General features: G+C 40.8%; 1 protein-coding gene across 4 annotated transcripts in view; it reads left to right on the forward strand.

Annotated features, from left to right (window-relative positions):
- TNRC18 (trinucleotide repeat containing 18) overlaps nucleotides 1–26,371 on the forward strand; it is a 170,979-nt gene that overhangs the window by 71,436 nt on the left and 73,172 nt on the right. For 3 of the 4 annotated variants that reach the window (XM_063430182.1, XM_063430185.1, XM_063430184.1), the window contains exons 5-9: nucleotides 11,219–11,315; nucleotides 17,821–18,026; nucleotides 19,315–19,461; nucleotides 19,555–19,868; nucleotides 25,447–25,843. In XM_063430182.1, the coding sequence (XP_063286252.1) occupies nucleotides 11,219–11,315; nucleotides 17,821–18,026; nucleotides 19,315–19,461; nucleotides 19,555–19,868; nucleotides 25,447–25,843 (1,161 nt within the window). The remainder of the gene's footprint in view (nucleotides 1–11,218; nucleotides 11,316–17,820; nucleotides 18,027–19,314; nucleotides 19,462–19,554; nucleotides 19,869–25,446; nucleotides 25,844–26,371) is intronic. The other variant, XM_063430183.1, reaches the window with a different exon arrangement.

Here is a 26,371-nt window from a genome sequence, read left to right on the forward strand (position 1 = left end):
ACCCGGTGGCATACTGAGCAAGCTACCGGGCCCCCTCCTGGTGTCTGGTCCTCGGTCACTGACAGAGGACCCGACACGGTTTGCTCTCAGGTGGTTTAGGTGGCCACGAGGCCCCAGCCAGTGCGGATTTTTCTTCAGAAATCATCAAAACTTCTTCTCTTTTTCATCTTTTTTTAAACTAAGTTAATGTGGAGAAAAATACAGTGTGACTTATGAAGCCAAACCTTTGAAATGCACTTAAGCTGTTTTGGTGCCTGGAGTGTCCTTTTAATACAGAAAAAATGGAAGTGGGCATGTAGTAGCAGGTAACAACCAGGAATTTCTATTTTTGGCAATCTTTGGCCTTAAACTAGTTAGACCCATTATTTACACATGCTAGCCTGATTGTAAATAAATATAATAATTATTTAAAAAAAATAATAATTAAAAAGTGTTTTTTTTTTTTTTTTGTTGGAAGGGGGAATGTCTCTCCTATAAACACAGTAGAAAAAAATTAAAGAGACACTAGAGTCACCAAAACAAGCTTTAGCTTTATGAAGAACATTTGGTGTATAGATCTTGCCTACTGCTCAGTTCCATTTAGGAGTTAATTAACTTTGTTTATGCAGCCCTAGCCATACCTCCCTGTATGTTACTTGCACAGACTTCCTAAACACTTCCTGTACACGGTCATCAAATGTTTATACTTCCTTTATTACAAAGTTAGTGTAACGGATCGCCTGGCACCCCGACTGGGTACCTCCGTTGAAGGATGCTCCTAGCGTTTCCTGAGGACTCCAAGCACTCTGGCAGACACCACAATCACCGTATCAGAGAAGCATATGAATCCTCTCAATCCTCTGAATGCTGTAGACAGTTGAATAGGAACCTTACGAATAGGTTTGCACTCCTAGCAGTCAAACTGGAACAGCATACAATAAATCCTCCCCCAATAATGAGACGACACTTCACTTTGAGGGTTAAGCAGGAACACTAGATTTATTCACATCACCTTCTTTGAAGACATTCTCCCATGCAAGGGAGGGATTTACAGTATACCAATAGCATAACGGTTACAACCCACAGATTCCCTCCCCTCAGATAACCAGTTAACATAATTAACATGTACATAGTTTTACCCGAGTTTTGGATGTACCCTAAATACTTGATAGCCCTAGTCTGGAGGAACAACATATGTGAAAATCAGCCCATTCGGATAAAGGGTTCGGGAGTTATGGGACTTTAAAGTTTTGACCGACCGCACAGGCAAAGTAACCGAAAATAGTTCCATGAGTTTTGGCCTTGCGGTCGGTCCCAGATCGTGCGTTAAAAGTCCCGAACGGATTGCCATCCAGAGTTATACTGAAGTCCGGATGAATCCCCATATGTACATTAGTCTTTCTACCGAACGGCGGCTCGTTCGGTAGTTGTGGCACAAATCCATGGAAGTCTGGAGGTCTCAGCGGTGTTTGCCTAGTCGAGTGTCCGATTTTAGTTCCAGACACTCGACGGCAAAACACCGCTGTTTGGGAGTCAAAGATGGCCGCCGCCACGTGTTCGTTTTACGAACAAAGGCCACCCAGCGCTCGTCAATTAAGCTGCGGTTAATCGCAGCTGCTGGGTGGTCAATTGATGGCACACTCCAGTTCCCAGGTGGTCCTTAGATCGGTACTTTGTTCGGTAGATTGAATCTACCAAACACTCTGGCAGAAAGGCACGAATAAGCCTTTCTGCAGGGAAAATAAAGGTTTGAACTGCAGGGCCATAATCCAAAGGGAGCAGGCGGGCAATCAGGCTTCTCCAGTTCACAGTGGCGAGGGTAGTTCCTCCACAGTTAGTTTAATTTACTGTTCATATCTTGCTGACCATACAAGAGCCTACTGTGTGTGATTAAATTTCAGTTTACAATGGAGGAGATAAAATGTCTAAGGTAAGTTTAATATCTGATTGAATATTGTTTTTTGCGACTATAGTGTGCCTTTAAGAATATAGTCCTGCAGTAAGTGCTTGGACATTTGTCCAGCTCTAAATGCATGGATAAGAGGTGTACACCTATGACCAAGACCTAGTTTACCAGCTTCAAAAGAACAACTTTCATGGTAACATCTTTAGGGATTAAAGCTTCATGGCAGTTACCGTTCTAAAACCCCTACTAGACCTACACTTGGATAATCCTGGCATTCATGATGTGTATTGTGGGAAACAGAAAACATTGATACCATGTTTACCTAAATCCACGCCGTTTTTAAATTTTCATGGGCAGGAAGTGCATGAAAAACGCTATTCATAAGTTAATTCAGTTCACACAAAAGGCAAATGAGAATACAAAACATTGTTTCACATTCTAGAACAGCTATAAGATGTTTTCTCTTAGGGCCATGTGATGTGTAGTGTTGAACAGGGGGCCTTTCGATGTGAGACCGGGCCCTTGTAATCTCGGCAGCCTGGGAGGAAGTGAGATCCTGTCACTTTCTCCCAGCATATACAGGGAGTGCAGAATTATTAGGCAAATTAGTATTTTGACCACATTATCCTCTTTATGCATGTTGTGTTACTCCAAGCTGTATAGGCTCGAAAGCCTATTACTAATTAAGCATATTAGGTGATGTGCATCTCTGTAATGAGAAGGGGTGTGGTCTAATGACATCAACACCCTATATCAGGTGTGCATAATTATTAGGCAACTTCCTTTCCTTTGGCAAAATGGATCAAAAGAAGGACTTGACAGGCTCAGAAAAGTCAAAAATAGTGAGATATCTTGCAGAGGGATGCAGCACTCTTAAAATTGCAAAGCTTCTGAAGCGTGATCATCGAACAATCAAGCGTTTCATTCAAAATAGTCAACAGGGTCGCAAGAAGCGTGTGGAGAAACCAAGGCGCAAAATAACTGCCCATGAACTGAGAAAAGTCAAGCGTGCAGCTGCCAAGATGCCACTTGCCACCAGTTTGGCCATATTTCAGAGCTGCAACATCACTGGAGTGCCCAAAAGCACAAGGTGTGCAATACTCAGAGACATGGCCAAGGTAAGAAAAGCTGAAAGACGACCACCACTGAACAAGACACACAAGCTGAAACGTCAAGACTGGGCCAAGAAATATCTCAAGACTGATTTTTCTAAGGTTTTATGGACTGATGAAATGAGAGTGAGTCTTGATGGACCAGATGGATGGATTGGTAAAGGGCAGAGAGCTCCAGTCCGACTCAGACGCCAGCAAGGTGGAGGTGGAGTACTGGTTTGGGCTGGTATCCTCAAAGATGAGCTTGTGGGGCCTTTTCGGGTTGAGGATGGAGTCAAGCTCAACTCCCAGTCCTACTGCCAGTTTCTGGAAGACACCTTCTTCAAGCAGTGGTACAGGAAGAAGTCTGCATCCTTCAAGAAAAACATGATTTTCATGCAGGACAATGCTCCATCACACGCGTCCAAGTACTCCACAGCGTGGCTGGCAAGAAAGGGTATAAAAGAAGAAAATCTAATGACATGGCCTCCTTGTTCACCTGATCTGAACCCCATTGAGAACCTGTGGTCAATCATCAAATGTGAGATTTACAAGGAGGGAAAACAGTACACCTCTCTGAACAGTGTCTGGGAGGCTGTGGTTGCTGCTGCACGCAATGTTGATGGTGAACAGATCAAAACACTGACAGAATCCATGGATGGCAGGCTTTTGAGTGTCCTTGCAAAGAAAGGTGGCTATATTGGTCACTGATTTGTTTTTGTTATGTTTTTGAATGTCAGAAATGTATATTTATGAATGTTGAGATGTTATATTGGTTTCACTGGTAAAAATAAATAATTGAAATGGGTATATATTTGTTTTTTGTTAAGTTGCCTAATAATTATGCACAGTAATAGTCACCTGCACACACAGATATCCCCCTAAAATAGCTATAACTAAAAACAAACTAAAAACTACTTCCAAAAATATTCAGCTTTGATATTAATGAGTTTTTTGGGTTAATTGGGAACAAGGTTGTTGTTCAATAATAAAATTAATCCTCAAAAATACAACTTGCCTAATAGTTCTGCACTCCCTGTATAGAGCACCGTGCGGGATAGAGCTGTTGCTGCTCCCGCACCGGCTCCCATCAGCCTCCACTAGCAGCACTAGATCCCCAAGCAAGCCACCCTTCCATACACAAAATATATGCTTACAGGAGGGTTACAGCAAATATAAAAATTCTTACCTTTACGTTTGTTAGATTTTGTGTATATATGTCAGTTTGTGTATCTGTGTGTAAAGGTGTATGTGTTTCAGTGTATCTAAGCTGTAGTGGTCCTGGTGACTATCGTGTCCCTCTAATTCTTCAGCAGACTATTTATTGTAGGTCGTTTCCTATGTCTGAAAATTATAAATGTGTCTGTAGTGAGGGCCTAGTGAAAGAAAAGAACCCCATAATCAGAATTCTAAAACAGGGCCCCAAACAAAAAAATCCACAGGGGTAGAAGTTGCACAAGTTTACAATTTTTTTTAGAACAATGTCAATATTTCAGGTTCTATATATGACACTGTTGTGAAATCTGAGCAGCTGGCACAGCATTTCAAGGTCTTGAAGGGGAAGGATAAGGACAGGATCTTTCAGCAGATGTACTAACTGCTGTTACAATTATTATGTACAGTATAGATTGTCTCGGCTCCTTTTAGTAGTTCTGATTAATTTCATGTGATTTACATTATTTTGCCGCTCGTTCTGTTGATCTAGAGCATGGTTACTTACCCTGTACATGTGTTCTCAAGTATGGCAACAAATTTAAATTTGATAAGATTAGGGCTGCTCTAAAAAACGACTTTACAGTGCGGTGTAGAGCAGAACGCGATAACGAATGCCTGATAGTGTAGATGAACATTTTAAGTGCACCTGTTGTACACATTTGAAATGAAGGCAGAGCCCAGCGTGACATCTGTTGTACCAGTCATATTGCTTGTAGTGTATAGATAGAAATGTATTTTAATTTTAAGATGTATCTGATTTTTGTGTCAGGAGGCCAGCAACAGACTTTTTCTTTGTGTGCTTTGTTACTGAGTGATGTAGCAGACCTTTATAGAGATTATGCAGATTTTAACAATAAATAATGCTCGTTTACAACATAGTGACTTCTTTTGCAACCACTGCTCTCTAAAATGTAAGTGAGAAAGGGACATAGCAATACCAGGGTACTCCTTTATATAGAAAAGACAGGGAAGGCAGGAAAGGGGAGGGGTGGCCCTGTATGTGAAGGATAGCATAAAATCTAGCATAATAAAAGTTAGTGAAGCGAACATAGAGTCCGTTTGGGTTACGTTAGAATTTGGTAATCACACAGTAAATCTTGTAGGTGTGATTTATAGGCCCCCTGGACAAATTGAAGAGTTAGATAATCTACTAGTTGAGGAAATAGCTAAAATGACAATGAAGGGGGAAGTTATCATCATGGGGGACTTTAATCTTCCTGATGTGAATTTGGAAAAAAAAAATAGCTGTTTGTGCCAGGAGCACACATATTCTAAACTCCCTACTGGGATGGTCTCTAAAACAAGTCGTTGAGGAGCCAACTCATAAAGAGGCCATACTAGATTTAGTGTTAACAAATGGAGATTTGGTATCCGATATTACTGTAGGTGAAAGTTTTGGATCCAGTGATCATCAGTCAGTGTCATTTAATATAAGAACAGTGACTGAGTCACACCACACAAAAACAAAAGTTTTAGACTTTAGAAAAACAGACTTTTCTAAAATTAGAATATGTGTAATGGAGTCATTATCAGACTGGAGCAATTTAAATGGCGTCCAAGAGAAATGGGATTATTTAAAAGTTGCACTACTGAAGGCAACAGAAAATTGCATTAGGCTTGTCAGTAAAAGTAAAAAATTCAAGAAACCACTGTGGTACTCCGCAGATGTGGCCAAAGTAGTAAAAAACAAAAAAAGTTAGCATTTAGTAATTATAAAAAAAAACAGTGAGGAAGACAGAATGATCTATAAGATTAGGCAGAAAGAGGCTAAGCAAGTTTTAAGAGCTTCCAAATCACACACAGAAGAGAAAATAGCACAGTCAGTAAAAAAGGGGGACAACACTTTTTTTAGATACATAAATGAGAAAAGAAAAGTAAAACAAGTATTAGTTAGATTAAAAACAAAAGAAGGGAAGGTATGTAGAAGAGGATAAAGGTCTAGCTGACTGCCTCAATGAATATTTTTGTTCGGTATTTACAGATGAAAATGAAGGATAGGGACCTCAGTTAAGAAAAAGGATAAACGAGTTATTTATTACACGTGAGTTTACAGAGGAAGAGGTTCTATTTCAACTATCAAAAGTAAAAACAAATAAGTCAATGTGACCAGATGGAATACACCCAAAGCTATTAAAAGAGCTTAGTGGTGTGCTGGCAAAACCATTAACAGATTTATTTAACCAATCATTGATAACAGGAGTAGTCCCAGAAGATTGGAAGTTGGCAAATGTTGTGCCCATTCACAAGAAAGGAGTCGGGCAACTATAAGCCAGTAAGCCTTACTTCAGTAGTGGGGAAAGTGATGGAAACCATGTTAAAGGATAGGATTGTTGAACATCTAAAAACACATGGATTTCAAGATCAGAGACAACATGGGTTTACTTCAGGGAGATCATGCCAAACTAATCTTATTGATTTTTTTGATTGGGTAACTAAAATTATAAATCAGGGTGGTGCAGTAGACATTGCTTACCTAGATTTCAGTAAGGCTTTTGACACTGTTGCACATAGAAGGCTTATCAATAAACTGCAATCTTTGAGTTTGGATTCCATAATTGTTGAATGGGTAAGGCAGTGACTGAGTGACAGGCAACAGGGGGTTGTAGTCAATGGAGTATATTCGAAGCTTGGGCTTGTCACCAGTGGGTACCTCAGCGATCTGTACTTGGACCCATTCTCTTTAATATTTTTATTAGTGATATTGCAGAAGATCTTGATGGTAATGTATGTCTTTTTGCTGATGATACGAAGATATGTAACAGGGTTGATGTTCCAGGAGGGATAAGCCAAATGGCTAATGATTTAGGTAAACTAGAAAAATGGTTGTTACAACTGACATTTAATGTGGATAAGTGCAAGATAATGCATCTTGGATGTAAAAACCCAAGGGCAGAGTACAGAATATTTGATAGAGTCCTAATTTAAACCTCTGAGGAAAGGGATTTAGGGGTGATTATTTCTGATGACTTAAAGGTAGGCAGACAATGTAATAGAGCAGCAGGAAATGCTAGCATAATGCTTGGTTGTATAGGGAGAGGCATTAGCAGTAGAAAGAGGGAAGTGCTCGTGCCATTGTACAGAACACTGGTGAGACCTCACTTGGAGTATTGTACGCAGTACTGGAGACCGGATCTTCATAAGGATATTGATACCTTAGAGAGAGTTCAGAGAAGGGCTACTAAACTGGTTCATGGATTGCAGGATAAAACTTACCAGGAAAGGTTAAAGGATCTTAACATGTATAGCTTGGAGGAAAGACGAGACAGGGGGGATATGATAGAAACATTTAAATACATTAATGGAATCAACATAAGGGTATTATGGCACTAGAAAAAGTGCAGAGGCGGGCTACAAAATTAATAAAAGGAATGGAACATATCAGCTATGAAGAAAGGTTAACAAATTTAAACCTATTTAGTTTAGAAAAACTTCGCCTGAGAGGGGATATGATAACATTATACAAATATATTCAGGGCCAATACAAACCATTGTGTGAAAATCTATTCACAAACCGGACTTTACATAGGCCACGAGGCCATGCGTTTAGACTGGAAGAAATAAGATTCTAAGGCAAAGGAAAGGTTTGTAACTGTAAGAACAATCAGGATGTGGAATTATCTTCCTGAAGAAGTGGTTTTATCAGAGTCCATACAGATGTTAAAACAACTACTAGATGCATACTTGCAAAAACAGAATATTCAAGGATATAATCTTTCAATGTAGGGTAATAACTGCTTGATCCAAGGATAAATCTGACTGCCATTCTGGGGTCAAGAAGGAATTTTTTTCCTAGCTTGTTGCAAAATTGTGCTTCACTAGGTTTTTTTGCCTTCTTTTGGATCAACAGCAAACAACAAATGTGAGGAAGGCTGAACTTGATGGACGCAAGTCTCTTTTCAGCTATGTGACTATGTAACTATGTAACACAGTAAAGGAGGAGACTATATTTAAAAGAAGAAAAACGACCACAACAAGAGGACATAGTCTTAAATTAGAGGGACAAAGGTTTAAAAATAATATCCGGAAGTATTACTTTACTGATGGGGTATTGGATGCATGGAATAGCCTTCAAGCTGAAGTGGTAGAGGTTAACACAGTAAAGGAGTTTAAGGCCAGGGACTAATGAAAGTATTTAGAAAATTGGGCAGACTAGATGGGCCGAATGGTTCTTATCTGCCGTCACATTCTATGTTTCTATGTTTTTTACTAGCCAGCTGCTACTGGCTGGCCACACAGGATGAAGTGCGCATGACCAGATGTGTATTTCTGTGCTTTACCAGCAAGCCGATAGTATGTGAGTAGTATCTATAGTAGTAGCCATTATAAGAGACCTGCTACAAAAATGGTAATTTGGAGCAACTAGTAGCCATCAGCTGGTAATAGGGACAGCTTACAGCTATTTTCTATTGACAAGGTTGTGACCTATATATCCAATTTTTTTGGAAGTAATCACAAGGAGGAGCGTCGCGGAGGCGGAGACAGCGGCGAGGGACATCGCCGCTGTCCCAGGTAAGTCACTGAAGGGGTTTTCACCCCTTCAGTAACCGGGGATTGGGGGGTGGGAGGGAGAGGGACCCTCCAGTGCCAGAAAAACGGATCGTTTTTCTGGCACTGGAGTTTCCCTTTAATGTAGTGGTTCTGGTGTCTATAGCCTGTCCCTGCAGGCTTTTCAATGTAAACACTGACTTTTCAGAGAAAAGGCAGTGTTTACATTGCTTCCTAGTGACACCTCTAGTGACAGACACTCAGACGGTTACTAGAAGTGCTTCCTGTGTCAGTGCTGCACAGTGTGCAGCACCTACATTTAGGGCCTTGAGATGTGTCAGGGGCCCCAAATTTTCATTGGATGGCAGACCTCCTGCAGTCCCCTACTCTAGGGATTTTGCCAGGTGGCGAACCTGGGGTTTTAGTCTTGGCTCAGAATAGTCAAATGTACTTCTGCATCAATTATTGTCTGTGTTTGTTTAGAGGGCTTATTTCAGCTTGGGCCTGTTTTGAAATAAATTCAAAATCAATGTTTACCAGTCTGCCCAATATTTAAATTTTCTTCATTTAGCCACTATGTTACTTAGCACGCAGCATTCTTTATGTGGATAAGGATTCTGTGAATGAATAAGAATTCTGTGGAAAAAAAAATTGGTGGTAATGCCAAGCATTCCTTCGATTCGCTGTGGAATAAAGGGCACTAGCAGAAGGCTGTTGCAGGTCTAATCTTTCATAGTCTGTCCTTCTTCTTGCATTTATTTATAAAATATTTTTTACCAGGAAGGGTACATTGAGATTTATATTGTTTTCATGTCCTTGAGAGTGCATACAAAATTCTGTTACACATATAACAGACATATACAGTATAATTATAAATATTTTATTTCACATGCACATGCCATATCAACTGACACTGTTAATTTTATTTTGAGATTTTATTATTGGTCGATGGATGTAGATATTTTTTTTTTGATGGATGCAGATATTTTTTACACTTTGTTAAAACCACATTAGCTCATAGTTTGCCTGTTCTGTAAAATGACTACCAATTTATTTATTTTTTGTTTACTTGAAGTTTAAGGTTGGCTTCATATTTAATTGTGGTTAACCTTCAACAGAGAATTCAAAGTAGTGCATTTTTCATTATTCATCTCCTTTGCAATTTTTTGACTTGGAGAAAGTCTGTTAATGGTATTGTTTCCTCAGTTTTTGTACCCTCTGTACATTATTGTACATAGAGCGTAGGGTGTGAAAGATAGACATGTGCTTACTGTAGGTTTTGTTTGTTTTAATTTCTACTAATTGTTAATCACAACAATGTACAAAATACTAACTCGGAAAATAAATTCTATTGTTAGTATAACAGATATCTCTATTATTCTACTGTCTTTGATTTTTTTCTTTTCCATTTCTATTTGTGGCACTTAAGCATACTAGTTCTTGAAACTTTATATTTAAAGGGACTCTCCAGTGCCAGGAAAACAATCTGTTTTCCTGGCACTGCAGGTCCCCTCTCCCTCCCTCCCGCCTCTCCTCCTCTTCATTACGTCGGTCGTGAGCGAGACTGATCCTGCCCGTTGGCCGCGGAGACCTAATGTGCATGCGCAGCAATGCTGCGCATGCGCATTAGAGCTCTCCATAGGAAAGCATTGAAAATGCTTTTCAATGTTTTCCTAAGGGGAATTGAGCGAGGACGTCCAGCGACGCTCTAGCACAGGTTTTCTGTGCTATGGACCAGGAAGTGCCCTCTAGTGGCTGTCTAATAGAGGTGGAGCTAACCCTGCAAGGTAATTATTGCAGAAGTGGTCTGGGTGCCAGGAGTGTCCCTTTAATACAACCTGAAAGTAGTAGACTGAAGTGGTGGTTGCAGTGAGAATGTGGAAGGTGTTTTCAATCACAATTTTTTCCCCACCATAACTTTCTTGGTTTTTGCTTTGCAAGTATCTCCAAGCCTCAATTGCAAGTCAGTAACCAATCTCATGCTGATGAGTAGCAGAACAACGAAACATTTGTCTATGAGTGGTTCATTGGCTCTGCATCTCTTCCTGAGTTGTTTCAAAGCTGTTGTGTGCAGCAAACATAAACACCAAAGAATACATGTTGCAAATGGAATAATGAGTCAAAAATGTTATTCTTTGTTGAACTAATGTGGATAAGCCCACCCAGAATCCTTTCGCAGTAGTAACATCACTGCAAATTTGAGATTTCTGTTGAAAAAGCAAGTCTTATGGCCTGACTGGTGTGCAAATCTGTGTTTAACAATGTATTATATATATATTTGTGTATATGTATAGAGAATAGGCTGCACTCACGGTCTTAATAAAGAAACCAACTTTTTTTTTTTTTTTTTTGTCAATCAAATAAAATCCCACTATATTTTGTGGAAATACAATCCTGCAGTGTAGGCCAACATTTCAGTCTCTCCTGAGGACTTTCCTCAGGACCACTAAAATCATATTTTTATAGAGGTGATTTATTTACCTATTTGTGGTAGAAACCATTACTTGAGTAAAATGTTTATTTTGTTTGTTTAATGGACTAGGACGTGCTGAAGAAGAGAACGTGGATGAGCGAGTCAGGCATAATGATGAGCGCTTGCTGGTCGGAAGAATGGACCGGGTGCAGGAAAAACTGTTACGGTGAGCACAATGATCCAAAATCAAGGGTTGTACCTGATATAAAGTTGTCTCCCATAAGAATATGTTGCACGTTAGAGCAGTTCACGTGTTTTTCTGCTAATAGCTTTTCCTATTCCATTATGAAAACATAATAGCTTATCTAGCTTTTTCCTAATGGAAAAAATTGATACCGTTATTTCATGTTCGCAAAACTTTACAAAAGAAGCATCTAATAATGAAATGGCTGCAAGTCTCACCATGAGATAGATCTTGTGTCTGGTATTGTTCAGACTTTTTTCAATATTACCACTGACGTATAGAGAAAACATAGTTGTTTTTTTTTGTTAAGCTGTACAAACATTTCAAGAAAAAAGCACATGTAATAAATATAAAAAAAACAGGCAGATTATGTCTACTTAATAAAATGCACACAAATGTATCTCAAAGGTTCAGAGGGGTTAGACAATTATGTTTTGTTTATTTGTGTTTTGTATGTTCTGTTTGGGGGTGGGGGACTAGGAAGGAACCACTAGGGTTTGGCTGAGAGTTCTTAAATGCTTCCTGATTGAAGTAAACTTTACAGCAATAGGATCATGTTCTGAGGGATACATTCAGAGGCAAGCAGAATATATTTTTAGGTTTAACCTTTTTTATATTTTTTATTTATTAATAAACAATCGGACAGCACAGGTGTTAGGCCTGGGTGAAAACATATGGCAACATGATATATTGTTCAAAGCATGTTTTCTAGAACAGGTCTCAAAACTTCCACTCGCCACTAACTATTGGTAAGTGAAAATTCAGTACTTACAAGTAAAAAGTCACCCCTAGTGAGTGTGGCAGGGTTGCAGTGGCGAGTCATTTTTATGGGCTTGATAGTAGCATAATACATAACATTTTAAGCCCTCTATATAAATCATTAGAAATGGCTGGCACCTTTTTGTTAAATCCAGGGCCAACGCAAACGTTAGGCGAATTAGGCATGTATCTTGGTATGTTTCCTGGTGGGCTGCCCCTGTCTTAGACCGGAGTGCTGGCCGAGCTCCTCTTGAGGGGGGTCCTGGTGGTGGATGGCATAACAACGAAACAGCTGTCTATGAGTAGTTCACTGGCTGCAAGATAAATGATAAATGCCAGGTGGGAGGGAGGGAAGCAAGCAAGCATCAGCGGCAGTGTGGGCGGCGACGGAGGCTGCCAGCTTCTCACTCCTCCCTTGTGCGCCCTCTGTAATGCTGGGAGCCAGAATATGACACCATTCCTGCCCCTTCATACTAAACAGCAAACGGGAGGAGTGAGCAGCTGCCCCACACTGCACCCCAGGGATAGGAAATGACCCACACCAGACCTCCAAAAGGTAGTAAGGCTGGATGGGCCTCAAAAAATAAAATAGTGTCAGTGAGTGTGTGTCTGTGTCTGTCAGTGTGCGTGTGCGCGTCTGTCAGTGAGTTTGTGTGTCAGTGAGTGTGTGTGTATGACCATGTAAATAAATCATTGTAAATTAAATTATATATTGTTATATATTGTATTAATAAAATGTTTTGCTTAAAGTGAACTTGTCAGACAATCTCACTGTAACATAAATTAAATTCCACCATTATTATAAATTAAATTCACCAAAAGCATTGAATACATAATTTCTCACAGCGATAAATTATGTATTTAATGTAAAAGGTATGCATGTGTGTATAGATACATATATTGGGCAGTGTGTGTATGAATGTACGCATTAACCACTTAAGGAGGCATGACAGAAAAATACCGTTTTGCAGTATTTTTCCAGCAGGGTCTATTTTCTTGCTGGTAATTATGAGCCCCAAGTATCATTTGATTCCTGGGTCTCCCCTCTCTCACCTGGGGCTAGAATTAGTGGCACCAGAAAGTGAGCGCTGCAAACAAGCTTTTAAATGTGGATTTAAATCCCCACTGTTACAATTTGGTGTGATCAGGGTTAAATCCCTGCTCACACCATGGAGTACCAGGTATCAATGGAAACCTGGGGCTCCCCTCTATCAGCTGGGACATTTTTCGTGACCCCAGCCTTTTTGATGAGCTACATGCAGTGCTGGAAGTCAGCATGGCATGTATCTGCCTAAATAGGCCTTTAAATGCCTATATCTAGATTGTCATGTGAGGATGGTTAAATCCCTGCTCACACCATGAAACCCAGGTATCCTAACAAACCTAGGGCTCCTCTCTGTCAGCTGGGGCCATTTTTAGTGGCCCCAGACTGACCGCTGAGCTGCATGCAGAGCTCAAAGTGGGATTGGCATGCAGCTGTTTAAATGGGGATATAAATCCCCATAGACAGCAATGCAGTGTGAGCAGTGTTAAATTCCTGCTCACACTAGGAAACCCAGGTATCAGCTGGGGACATTTTTTAGTGACACCAGGCTTTTTGATGAGCTGCATGCAGAGCTCAAAGTGAGATCGACATGCAGCTCTTTTAATGGGTATTTAAATCCCCATAGACTGCTATGTAGTGGGAGCAGGGTTAAATCTCTGCTCAAACTAGGAACCCAGGTATCAGTAGATACTTGGGGCTTCCCTCTGACAGCTGGGGCCATTTTTAATGGCCCCAGACTTTTTTGATGAGCTGCATGCAGTGCTGAAAGTCAGCACTGCATGTAACCCTTTAAATCCACAAACAAGACTGCAGCTGAGTGATCAAGCTCAGCTACAGTCATTCTCTCAAGTGATCTGGTGCATGGGAAACCCCCAGGGTCACCTTCTATGCCCCAATGCCATTCTGATCAACGCTGGGCTTTTTTCAGTTGCCCAGCACAGATCACATTGCATTGGGTATAATGTCTTGTAAGAGATAGGAGACTGCAGTACAGAAAATAGCCAGTAGATGGCAACGTACCACTGTCTGTTTTAGTTTAAAATCCCTTTTCTAATATCAGTACTGATATTAGCAGAGGGAAACTTTTGGGATTAAGATTAAATTAAGGGTTATTATTTGGTTTTGAATAAGTATGAGATTTATTATCAGGTTTATGTTTAAGATTAGGTTTATAATGAATTGTAGTATTGGCATTATGTTTCAGATTAGGATTTAGATTATGGTTCAGATTAGGATTAGGGTCAGCACGGGCATCCCTTGCTGAATATAGCAATGGAATTCCTCTGCTGACACCCGCAGGGGGAATCATTTTAACACTATTGCTAAAGGTGGGATTGAGATTAGGAGTAAGGTTATAATTAGGGTTACACATAGATTAGGGTTATGGTATGGGTTAGGATTGTGGTGAGGTTTATGATTAGATTGAGGGTTAGATTTGGGATTAGGATTTGGTTTAGAATTAGGGCTTGGTTTAGGATTAAGATCGCTACTTTCCAAAGATATACATATGGGGTATATTTGTACTCAGAAGATGTTGCTGAGTACAGCTAAAATAATTGTATGACAGTGGGACACGCAAGATTTAAAAATTAAGCATCAAAAATACTATGTGTATGAATTTTTTTTTTAAATAAAAATGAATACCACAAACTTTGAAACAAAATGTCACTTCAATAAAGCTTATAATATATTATGTGGTGTCCCATTTTGCAAATGGTATGCATTAGTTGCGTAATTTAAATATTTAATATTTAAAAATACTTGCCGAGGTCAGGGACACAGAATCAGACACACAAATGAGGGAAAGCCAAAAGTCAAGGATACCAGATATCCGGGAAGTCAAAGCAAAGCCAAAGTCAAATACCAGAAAATCAAGATCAGGAACGCACTCTTGGATAACTATAGGCATGAAACCATGACAGGGCAATGAGCAAGAGGAGAATTGAGTTTAAATACCCCTCCTGTGCATCCGATTAGCTGTAACCGGCCTTTGACCCCAAAGGCAGTTACCAGGTTTCCATGTGCATGATTGCTGCTCAGCACAAACCCTCCTGTGGATTTGATTGGCCATGTCTGGCCTTTGACCCCAAAAGTAATTACCAGGTTTCCATGTGCATGATTGCTGCTCGGCACAACTTTTCCTGTCAGGAAATGCCATTAACCACATTTTTCTGTGCGGATGAATACATGACGGATATAATTTTAGCCATGTATTTTTTTTAATTTTTTTTTTAAATTCTTTATTTTTTGCGTTCAAGAGTGAACATAGCGGCTTACTCTGCCACAATGACATACGTAAGCGTGGGCATGACATATTGATTTTACAAGTATGGCATTCGAAGTAGTGCACATTTTTAAAATTATATATGCAAACAAAGCATAGACGTCTATTGACTACAAATTATAGTTGAACTCGTTAGCTTAATCTGCGCGTTTTATGAAAAATATACAAGCTATATAAGTGAAGTGCCAGAGGGTTAACTGTGTGGAGCATGAGTTGAAAGCATCGATTTGAAAAGTAAAAGTTATAAGTAAAACCCCCTAGCTACATTAGCATCTTAGCTTAATAGCCTCCGTTTTGGCTGCGAGTGTTGGGATATGTAGGAAAACAAGACTGAACATAGTAAGAGTCATAAAATAAATGATATACGTCAGCAGACATTCGTGTGAGTTCCAGAGGGGCAAAGAGAGTCAAGTGTCTGATGATACTATCCTGAGTTAGAGTTTCAGTCCCTGTGGGGTCAGCCGATGCCTTGACGGGGCTGGGTGAGTATTCCCTGCAGTAGGTGGTGCATCAGCACAAAGTCCTGCTGTGAAGGTCTCATTGTTGGCACCTCTCTCCCAATCTTCCATGCTTTCTCTCTTGCGGGCTGTGTGGGGGATCTCCGTCTGTGTGTCCTGCTGGTGTGGTGCTGTGCTTTCTCCTGGTTAATATCGTGGTCGGCACCGTGGATGCTCGTGTGTGGAGCCGTGCACTGCATGCTGAGAGTTGTTGGAGTCACTGAGGTGCGAGCAGAACTTGCTCGTCAGTAAGTCGCCTGCTGGGGCATGAGGGTATGGGTGCTGGCCCTCCGTGCCGGTTTGTGGGTTCTGCTTTGTCGAGGGACTGCTGTGGAGGTATGGGGGGGATTCCCGCCTATTTGTCGTCGTGTCGCCGGGCGGATCCATGCTGTTACCATTTTTATCGCCCGCTTGAATGCCTGTCCCCGGGCGTGAAGCTTGGTCCACAGATTGGCACATAGCCGGTTATAGAATTCTCTTGTGCACTTGGGGGGCTTGCTGAGTGTGCGGTTCTTTATGGACTGTGTCCGTGCCGCCATCTTGTTTGTGCCTGGGTCGCTTCGGTTCGCATGAGGTCTTGTCTCCTGTGCTGGTCGTAGCTTGGGGGTGATCGTCCCCTGCGAGGACCGAGATGACCCCCGCCGGTCCAGAGGGGGAGGGGGGTTAGAGGTGAGTACGTCGAGGTTGCCATCTGCAGGGTTACCAACGAGGAGAGCGGCCGCCTCTCCCTGACCCCCTTCACAATTAGAGACTGTTTTCGATATATCCAAATTCGAAGCTTCATAAACGAACCCACTCAAAAAAAGGCATGCACTACCCCCCTCACCCCACTAGAAAATGTCTGCATTAAACACCCACTACACAAAGAGCAAATCTCAACAATTACTCCCTCCTCAGCCAAAATAAGAGAGAGGGCTCCATGACCTACGTGTCAGCCTGGGAAAGGGACACAATTGGGTGGCCATCTGGGAAGCCACGGCAACGGTATTGATAAGTATAAATCACAAGGAGCAAGCGTATAACACACTCCTCAGGTGGTACCTCACCCCCCTATGCCTGAAACAAATAAAACAAACAGATAACGATCTGTGCTGGAAATGGCGTGGGGAAAAGGGAACGTACATCCACCTTTGGTGGGAATGCACACATATAGCCACCATCTGGCAACAAATAGCCCAGCTGGCGTCGCAGGCACTTCACACACCCATCCCGATGGACCTATGGCTGTGGCTCCTCTCTAGACCCCTCCAGAACACCCCAAGGGCTCAAAATAAGCTTGTAGTTATACTAGCGCTAGCCACTAGACGGGCAATCGCAGAGATATGGGGAAGCCCAGACATCTCATCCATAGACCTGGTAAATTGCAAAATTAATGACACCATGAAAATGGACAAACTCTCCGCCCTCATACATGACACCGTCAAACACTTAGATAAAATATGGGAGCCCTGGATCTTCGCATCTCCCACTATACCAAACAGACCTCGTGGACCGGACTAGGTGGGTGGGGATGTATGTATATCAGTCTTAACTGTAAACCAAATGACAAAATGTAGCCCTAAATAGCTGATCTAGAAGAATTCTCCCATTTGGCTACAGTTCAGCTGATTTTGCTTAAACTTTGCAATTTGGTTTTCAACTCATTTGAATTCAGAGTTTAGTAAATAAGCCTCTGTGAGATCGTATTTGCATTCACGAGGGGTGACAAAATGGATCTTTCCCTTGGGCGGCAGAAATCCTTGCTCCAGCCCTGGTTAATTCACCGTATTCTTAAGGACTTAAAATGTTAGTTTTGTAATGTATTTTTTGATGTAGCAATGTAATATTTATAGTTACCGGTACATCAAAAAACTTTAGACAAATGGCTGGTTGTCTAATAACGTAATTTTGTTTTCTGCTCAGGGAAAGCAAGGATCTAGCAGATTTTGCACGAATGCACAACGCTGGATGCACCACTGGTGGGCTGAACTCTAATCTGATGGTAACTGGAGGCCCAACCCTTGCAGCTACTGGACGTTGGTCAGCTGATGCTGCTGCACACTTAGCAGCTCCACCATGGATACCCAGGGGTGCTGCCCCTTCTATGTGGCTCACAAGTCACCCATATGGTAAGTGACCCATATTGTATAATGGTAATTATACAATGCATGTAGCTCCAGCAAATCTCTTGAATTCTTTTTAGATTGCATTTTTTTGTGAGTGACATTTACACTTGTTACATGTGTAACAATAATTTACACATATACTTTAAAATTGGATATATACACTAGCAAGCTGATGGTATGTCCTTACAGAGGAATTGTCTCAAATAAGTTAAACAAAAAGAAATACCTTATTGAGAACATAAAGGGACACATGTAAAGCACCAAAGCAACTTAAGCTTAACGACGTTAGCCAATCGCCATATTAATTGGCTAAAAAAATTAAATAAATAAAATCCTATTGGTCAATCAGAGCCCCATAATACTATAAGAGGTCCAAAACCTTCCACCCATGCCCCCACCTACAGTGCCTATGAGAGCGGTCATGGGCATCGGGTGGGGAACTTTTAAATAAGTAATGGGGGTGGTCAGATTGTTGCCATAGGTGGAGGCTATGTGATAAAAATTAATGGCTCCTCCAGCCCCCACCCTTTGATGGTGGCTGCAGACCCTAATTGGTTAAACAATGGTGGGATGGGATGTCCAACCTCATGCCTTCCCTGGTGGCTAGAGGCCCACTATCCCCCCTTAAAATAAATGAATGTATCTACCATCCCCAACCTATCAAAGGAAAGGGTGCAGTTTATCAAATACCTGTAAATTAAAAATTATACATGCCCATGTAAAGTCTTCTTTATTCTAATTCTTATGTTTATCCACACAGGAAAAAAAAATCCTAACAACTCTTAATACATTTTTTTTAAAAAACTAATGTTTTCATAGCTAGGAAAGCCCTTATAGAGAGTTTTGCACTCTGCCAGCTATTACATTGCATGGGAACATTTTCCAGGCTATGTCAGAACAGTAAGAGAGCTCTGATTGGTTGGCTTTATAAAGCGTTAATTCAATGCTTTCCTTTGGGAAATCTTGGATGCATGCTATGTGCTATGGGGAGCATTGGATATTCATGATGGCCCTCCGTGATGTCATAGGAGGCGAGGAGGTAAGTTGGAGAATAGTAGGTAAATTGGTTGCTTTTTTAAATTTTATCACATTCTAGATGGGGGACCTGAATTTTAGTAGAGACAGGAACAACCTGGTAGGTGGGCCACAAACCCTCAAGGCTTGCAGTGACAAGTAAGTCTTAGGTCTGTCTAGTTGTGTAGGACATTTGAGCCCTGATTTTATGTGATTTAGCATTGTTGCTTAATTGTGTGTATATGTGATGGTTTTTTATACATATCTTTCATTTAAGGCCTAGCTCATCCATCCATTCATCAAGGAATAAGTCCAGCATTTCCTCCTGGGATGGCTGCTTCCCTGCCTTCTGCCTATCATTTTGCAAGAGATCCCCAGAGTGGCCAAATAATGGTAATCCCAACAGAACAAATCTCTCATTTTGGTAAGTGTGAGAAATAAATGGCTCTGTATTTCTTAGGTGATATAAGATGGCCAATGTAAATAAATATATCTTTCTTTGGCTTGCTTCCCGTAGCAGAGATACTGGACCGGATGCCGGCATTATGGCCAGCTATGTACACTCCGACTCGCAGCTCTCTTCAGCATGCCCATCAGCTCCAGCTGTTATCACAGCAGCAGCTTCTACGGCAGCATGAACTCTTTATGCTACAGCAGCAGGCAGCACATGCCATGGAACTTCAAAGGAATGTGCAGCTTGATGCAATGGAACTTCAGAGAAGTGTGCAAATTGATGCTCTTGAGTTGCAAAGAACTGTACAGCTAGAGGCTCTAGAATTGCAGAGGAGTACACAGCTAGATGCACTAGAACAGAGGAGCAAACATCTAGTGGTAAGGACTCAAACTTTGTTCCCTACTATAGTTCTAAAAAAAGTAACCTCTCTCTGCTCCTGACAGCCATGTCTGGAAATTGTACATGTGGCATTTACATATCATATCTTTCTTTATCGTGCTTAAATGATAGACGTGACTTTAAAATGTACTCATATGTTAAGCGCCTATTTATCAGGTTGCTGTAGAGTTTGTGTTTCTTATCTGGGTCGCAGAGCTACACTATATCCAGCTTGTACGCACAGTTGTGAAAAAGTTAGTTGTGACTTAAAATCCTAATTGTTATTGACAAAATGTATCATGCATCAGGAACACTCTATTAAAAACAAAATATATTTTTTAAGTATATGTACACTTTTTAGGTTTATGTATATGTACCCCATATTTTAAATTAATCTTAAAAGCACAACTAAACTTATTTAGATGAAAATTACCGTAAGTTATTTTGATGTTTAGACTCTTCCTTTTAAAGGGAAACTCCATGCACCATAACCACTACACCACCCTGTACTGGTTATGGTGCCAGGAGGGGCCCTGATGCCCCTTCCACATTGTAAGTAGTTAAACTTGATACTAGCTGATTTCTTACCTTGGTTTTGCCAAGGCTGCTAGCTGCCTTCTCTCAGCTTGAAGCTCTACTGGCAGTCCACGAGTTAGCTCTTTAGGTGAGGGAGATCAACTAAGGCTCCAAACCAATAAGTTGGCTGTACTGCAGGTCTCTGCTCAGGAGAGCTAATAGACTTCTGGCTCGCACTTCCAGCTGAGAGGCAGAGAAGTGGGGGCCGTTGCACTCCTGGCACCATAAACACTACAAAGTTACATAGTTACATAGGCTGAAAAGAGACATGCGTCCATTAAGTTCAGCCTTTCTCGCATCCATTTTTGCTGTTGATCTAAAAGATCGCTCATAGAAATATTGGTAGAGTACTTGCCACTCGTGAATGAACCTGGTAATAACAGAGCGTGTGTATTTGATAGCGAACTCCTTGCCTCAAAAGAACATTCTCTTTTAAATAAAAAGCAAGAAGTTTAAAACCTATGGTTGTAAAATTAAGATAACCAATGTTTATCTCTAGGATCTTAAAAACTAGTATTCCTTGTAGTACTACCTGAAAGTTTAGCATCTGTGTGATGTTATGGACCTCATCAGTAATTGGTAAAATAATTTAACCGCTCTTTCTAGTGATAAGCAACAGATCCCTTGTATCCAAGGGAAGAGTGAAGAGTTTCTATGAAACTGGAATTTGGGAATGATTATGCAGTATCTTGCTTTCAAACCTATGGATGCTTCACAAAAGTGCTTGAAATGCAGATATGTTTTATGGTTCTACTGTGGATTTTTTTTCCATTGAATCTTCTAGATACTTTTCAAATCATTGCCTAAATATATGACTTGGTCAACATAAACATAAAAGTCTTGCTGGCTACTTGGGATTGCAAAGAAGTCCTCAGTGTTTTCAAAACTGATAAATGGCTTTGGGACATCATCCAAGAACACAATTTATCATTGTTTAACAGTGTGATCATAATTGTGAAAACACAATAAAAGCCATTTAACAATACGCATATTAAATATAAGTTTCAAAATCTATCCAGAGCCTGATGAACATTTCAAAAAATGACTTGCAAAAGAAAAGAAAGACTTGATGACCTTAAGCCAGTCTGAAATCCTTAGCCGCAATGTTATTTGTCTAAACTCCGGGATCCACAGACTAGCACAGTGATCCCATGTGCAGAATATTTTGCTTTATTAACCATCCACCCCAAATGTTCCACACTGTTTTTTTTTTCTTTTTTTCTTTTAATTCTTTATTTTATCGTGCTTAAGTTAACAGTGCATGTTTGTCTAGCCACTATAGCATCGACACTACTTAGTAGTAACCATTATAAATTATTTTCATTATGGCATTAGCAAGTGATAGCACAGTTTTTAGTTTTATGAGAGAACAGTGTAAAGAAACATGTAAGTTAACGTAGAGGTACTTGATCATGCAGTAGATCACTTCTAAAGCAATAATAACATATATATCAACTTGCACAATACATGCTGCTTTTCAAGTGTCAACAATAGCGTGTTAGAGGCGTTGCACATTGTACCCAAGACAGATCAATTAACAGTAAGAATATACTTGTGAATATGCCCTATTTTATAATCTAGGCCTGTATGATATAAGGTTAAAGTTAGGCTAATGTTTATAGGCATAGCCGGCATGCAGTGCGTGAGGGCTACGCGTTAAAAGCAAGATGTCAGTTATGTATAATAATAATAATATGCGTGTGAAAGGTGTGCCTGTGAGTGCAGAGACTGCGGCAGATCTGTCTTTCCTCCATGACAAAAGTATGCGCGGTGTCAGATTATTAATTTCAATGGCGTACATGAGGGTAGGCACGGTAGGTTTAATAGGCTTGTGAGTTGAGAGTGAGAGTGGTGGTAATAGTACCTGAGCTGTATCTTCCACCTGAGATTTAGAATGTGGTAAGCCTATTCGGTATGATGTGGTGTATGCTTAAGTTATATAGCTAGTGCATAAATGCTCGATGGAACCGACTGGCTGGTGTCATTAAACATAACTAGCTGTCCAGATGTGTGAGCATAGGCCCACAATGGTGACAAAAATAAAAATTTAATAAAATATAAAAATATATAAAAAATTTAAAAAAAATCACAAAAAATACACAAGTTTCGTATTCTTCATAAGTGTGAGGAAACTTAAAGTTGCAGGCATGCCTGGGTTCTCAGGTAGTCGGGAGGTATGCACGGTGCTGTGCAGTACGTTATGCTAGTCCTACAAGATGTGTCCAGCTTCAAGTGGTGACCTTGGAATATGGGTCTGTGGGTGTTCTCCGGGGTACGAACTCCGGGGCATCAGCAGAGTATCCTCCTTGTGGGCGCATCGACGGAGCCAGTGAGTCCAAGGGGAGGCTAAGTAAACCCAGCATCCCAGTGGCCTCTTGTATGTTGTGTATTATATGCCTGTTACCTCCTGCTTCTATAGTAAGGGTGACCTTGGAATATGGGTCTGTGGGTGTTCTCCGGGGTACGAACTCCGGGGCATCAGCAGAGTATCCTCCTTGTGGGCGCATCGACGGAGCCAGTGAGTCCAAGGGGAGGCCAAGTAAACCCAGCATCCCAGTGGCCTCTTGTATGTTGTGTATTATATGCCTGTTACCTCCTGCTTCTATAGTAAGGGTGCGACCTGGTCCCCAGTGGTACCGGATTTGATGGAGGCGCAGAAGAGCCCGATAAGTCCGCGTAGAATGAGAGGGTCATTCCCTCGAAGAGATATGTAGGCTGACCTTTAACAATATCTATGACCGCTTTTTTGGCCCTGAGCGACTGAAATTGGAGAATCATGTCACCTGTTGCGGTTGGAGGGGCCTTTGCTGGTCGTGGTATGCAGAATATTCTTTCCAGGGTGGTTGCTTTCGCTGCCTTTGGGGTTAATAACACTGTGAGTAATCTCCTGATAAAATGTGGAAGTTCGGCGTCTTGGACAGTGTTGGCAACCCCCCCGTAGCTTTATATTGTTCCGTTGGTTCTTATCTTCATGGGCGGCAAGTTGTTGCTCATGTTGCCGGGCTTTTGTTGCTGGAGGTCTGCAATCTGGTTCGTGTGGCCGGTGGAGGTGGCTTCCACCGCTCCTAGCCTGTTGGTAATGCCTTTAATGTCCCCTCTGAGCACACTTGTGTGTTTGCATAGAAACACTATATATAGAGAGATCTTTATATATAGTGTTTCTATGCAAACACACAGTTTAGCTGTGGAGGGGGGAGGGTATAGAAAGCGAGCTGAGCTGTCAGTCAGACAGCTCGCGAACGCGCATTCCGCGCACATGCGCGGTTGAGCGCTGAGTTTCTTCATAGGGCGGCATTCAATGCCGCTCTATGAAGAATGCGATTGGTGCTGCTCTAAACCACATCGCAATGACGCTTCTCAAGGAGAAGCATCCTATTGGGCCCTGTGATTTCGTAATTTTGACAAAAAAAGGGGTCGTGGCCTAGCGGGGAGCTCGGCGCTGGAATGGAGGTAAGTTTTATTATTCAAACTTACTCTTTTTTTTATGGCAAGTTCATATAAAAGCAAGAAAGAAGGCTAGGGAAGCGGTCTTTCTTGCTTTTATATGTTGACTACAGTGTCCCTTTAATTGAGCAGTTTTGGTGTATAGATCATGCCCATCCAGTCTCATTTCTCAATTTGCTGCTTTTTAGTTATATCAGTCACAGGTGTGGCTAGGGCTGCATAGACCGAAACAAAAATAATGTAACTCCTAAAAGGCAGTGAATTGAGCCGTTTTTGTGACTATAGTGTCCATCTAAAGTTTGTATTCTCTTCCTGTACTAGAATTGAGTTTATATGTTTTTGACCATGCCCTGTCCCATAGATAGTATGGATATCCATTCAGGGCACTGTTGGGGGGAAGCTACTTATGTACTTTGTATAACCTCCTCCAGCTAGAATGCCTAACTGTAATAATCCTCAGCCATCACATTTTAAAACCACGTTTGTGATATGCATTTGATACAATGACTTTCTATAATTCAGTGCAAATTCTGAAAGACTATTTTCGTACAGTTTATGTAATTCAAACATGCAGCAGAAAACGTTTGTGCACCCTCAACCAGTTCCGAGATGAAAAGGTCTTACTCCATATTGGCACACACCCAGCATTTTATTGGCAACAATCCCCAAAGCATCTGTAGAATTTTTTAGTGTGCATAGTGTGGGAGCTATATATTTCAACCATTTGGCAACATTCTCAAAAAATGTCTGTTGGATTCATACCAGATGTTATCTACTTCATATCTGTAATTCTCAGCAGCAAAAACTAAAAGATAGACTAGTGTTTGATATGTGACAATATTTCAAAGAAAAAAAGTAATCTGTGTAATCTCTTCCTTCTCCCTCTACTGTCATGCCTACTGAAGTGGAAACTATAGAATTCAGTTTATCAATGTCATCCCTTTTTGGATGAAATTCATTTCATTATCTAAGAGCATCCGTTGATTCCCTGAGCCAATTCATTTTGCTTGATAAAGCTCGTCGCTGCAAATTTCTGTTATAGATAAAAAATGTATTTAAAAGAAACGGAATAGTTAATTATTTTGCATATACATTATTACACAAATGGCCAAATCAAATATCTTGACAATCATAGATGATATTGCGAATGCAGAAGTTGGCACTTCCACAGTAACGGCTTAAAAAATGGAGGCTAGATGAGAGTGCCCAGGCAACCAAGGTAAGTGTCAAACCTTTTGAAAACGTCTTGCGTACTGTGGGATGGCACCAGAAGGCTCCTGGCAATCTTACCAGTACAGAAGACCGTAGTGGTTCTGTTCCAATACTGCTAATTTAATTTATAACATATTGGATAAATATAATGGTCTCAACATGGAACGAAGTGGACATGTTTAGCTTTGTTGATTTGCTATTTTCAGGCAGAGGGGACACTTTTGTTCTTTTTTTTTTTTTTGCTAAATAGCTAGTGTGTGTAATTCTGTGTATGCCATAACTGCATTTCGCATTGTTTTTGGTGTAATCTATGTGATTGTATTATTTTCTTCAACTCTGTTCCAGGATAAACTCAAAGTAAGTGAGCAACAGCCAGAGGCAGAGGACAAGGTTGCAAAGCCAAGTCAAGAACAGAATAAACCTCTGGTGTCTCATGCAGGAATGAAACAAAGGAAGGTCTTATCTCCATCTGTTTCTGCTTCACATACTAAAGAACTCAGTCCTCCTCCTTCTTTCTCTCCAAAACACTCACTGCTGCCTATGCTAAAAACAGAGATTGTTCATAAAGAAGAGTTAGTACCACAAGACCCATGTGTATATTCTACACATACTAAATCACCCAGACCACCCTCGGCTTCTCTTCCTTCTCCCTCTACTGTCATGCCTACTGAAGTGGAATCTATAGAGGAGACAGAAAAGAAAAATAGGGATGTGAAAAAGAATGTTTCTGCTACATTCCAAGGTTTGTCACTTAGTGACCTGTTTTTTTTTATTGTTTATTTATTGTTTAGTAGGTAGGCTAACTGATGTGAACTTGCAATCTTTTTGCAAAAAATGGCCATTGTGTCACTTGGATTCCATGTTCATTCAGCTTAAACGCCTCCATGTTTACCACTAGCACGAAAATAACTTGACAGACATTGACGCACATTGTTTAGCATGATGGGTAGATTAAAGTGGTTCTTTCACTTCTGAATATTTCATGAAGGTAAACTCTTCATGAAACATTCATGATGACGGTCATGAAATTTCATTCAAATCATAAGATATTGTGTTATACGATAAAGAAGGAACTACTTTAGTTTAGGGATTACAACAATTGACCAAAGGAATTTTGTGCTAGCGGCTGTGGGAAACTGGTATCTTCTCGATGTTGCGGGATCCTCCCTAAACCTCAGTGTTATGGAGTCATCTGTAGACTTCAGTCTTGTACTCTCGCAGGCTTTTGGAGGATGAAATGCCTGGAGATGGAAGATTCATATCAGAGGAT

Source organism: Pelobates fuscus, chromosome 8 (genome assembly GCF_036172605.1).
Source record: "Pelobates fuscus isolate aPelFus1 chromosome 8, aPelFus1.pri, whole genome shotgun sequence".
Taxonomy (NCBI): Eukaryota; Metazoa; Chordata; class Amphibia; order Anura; family Pelobatidae; genus Pelobates; species Pelobates fuscus.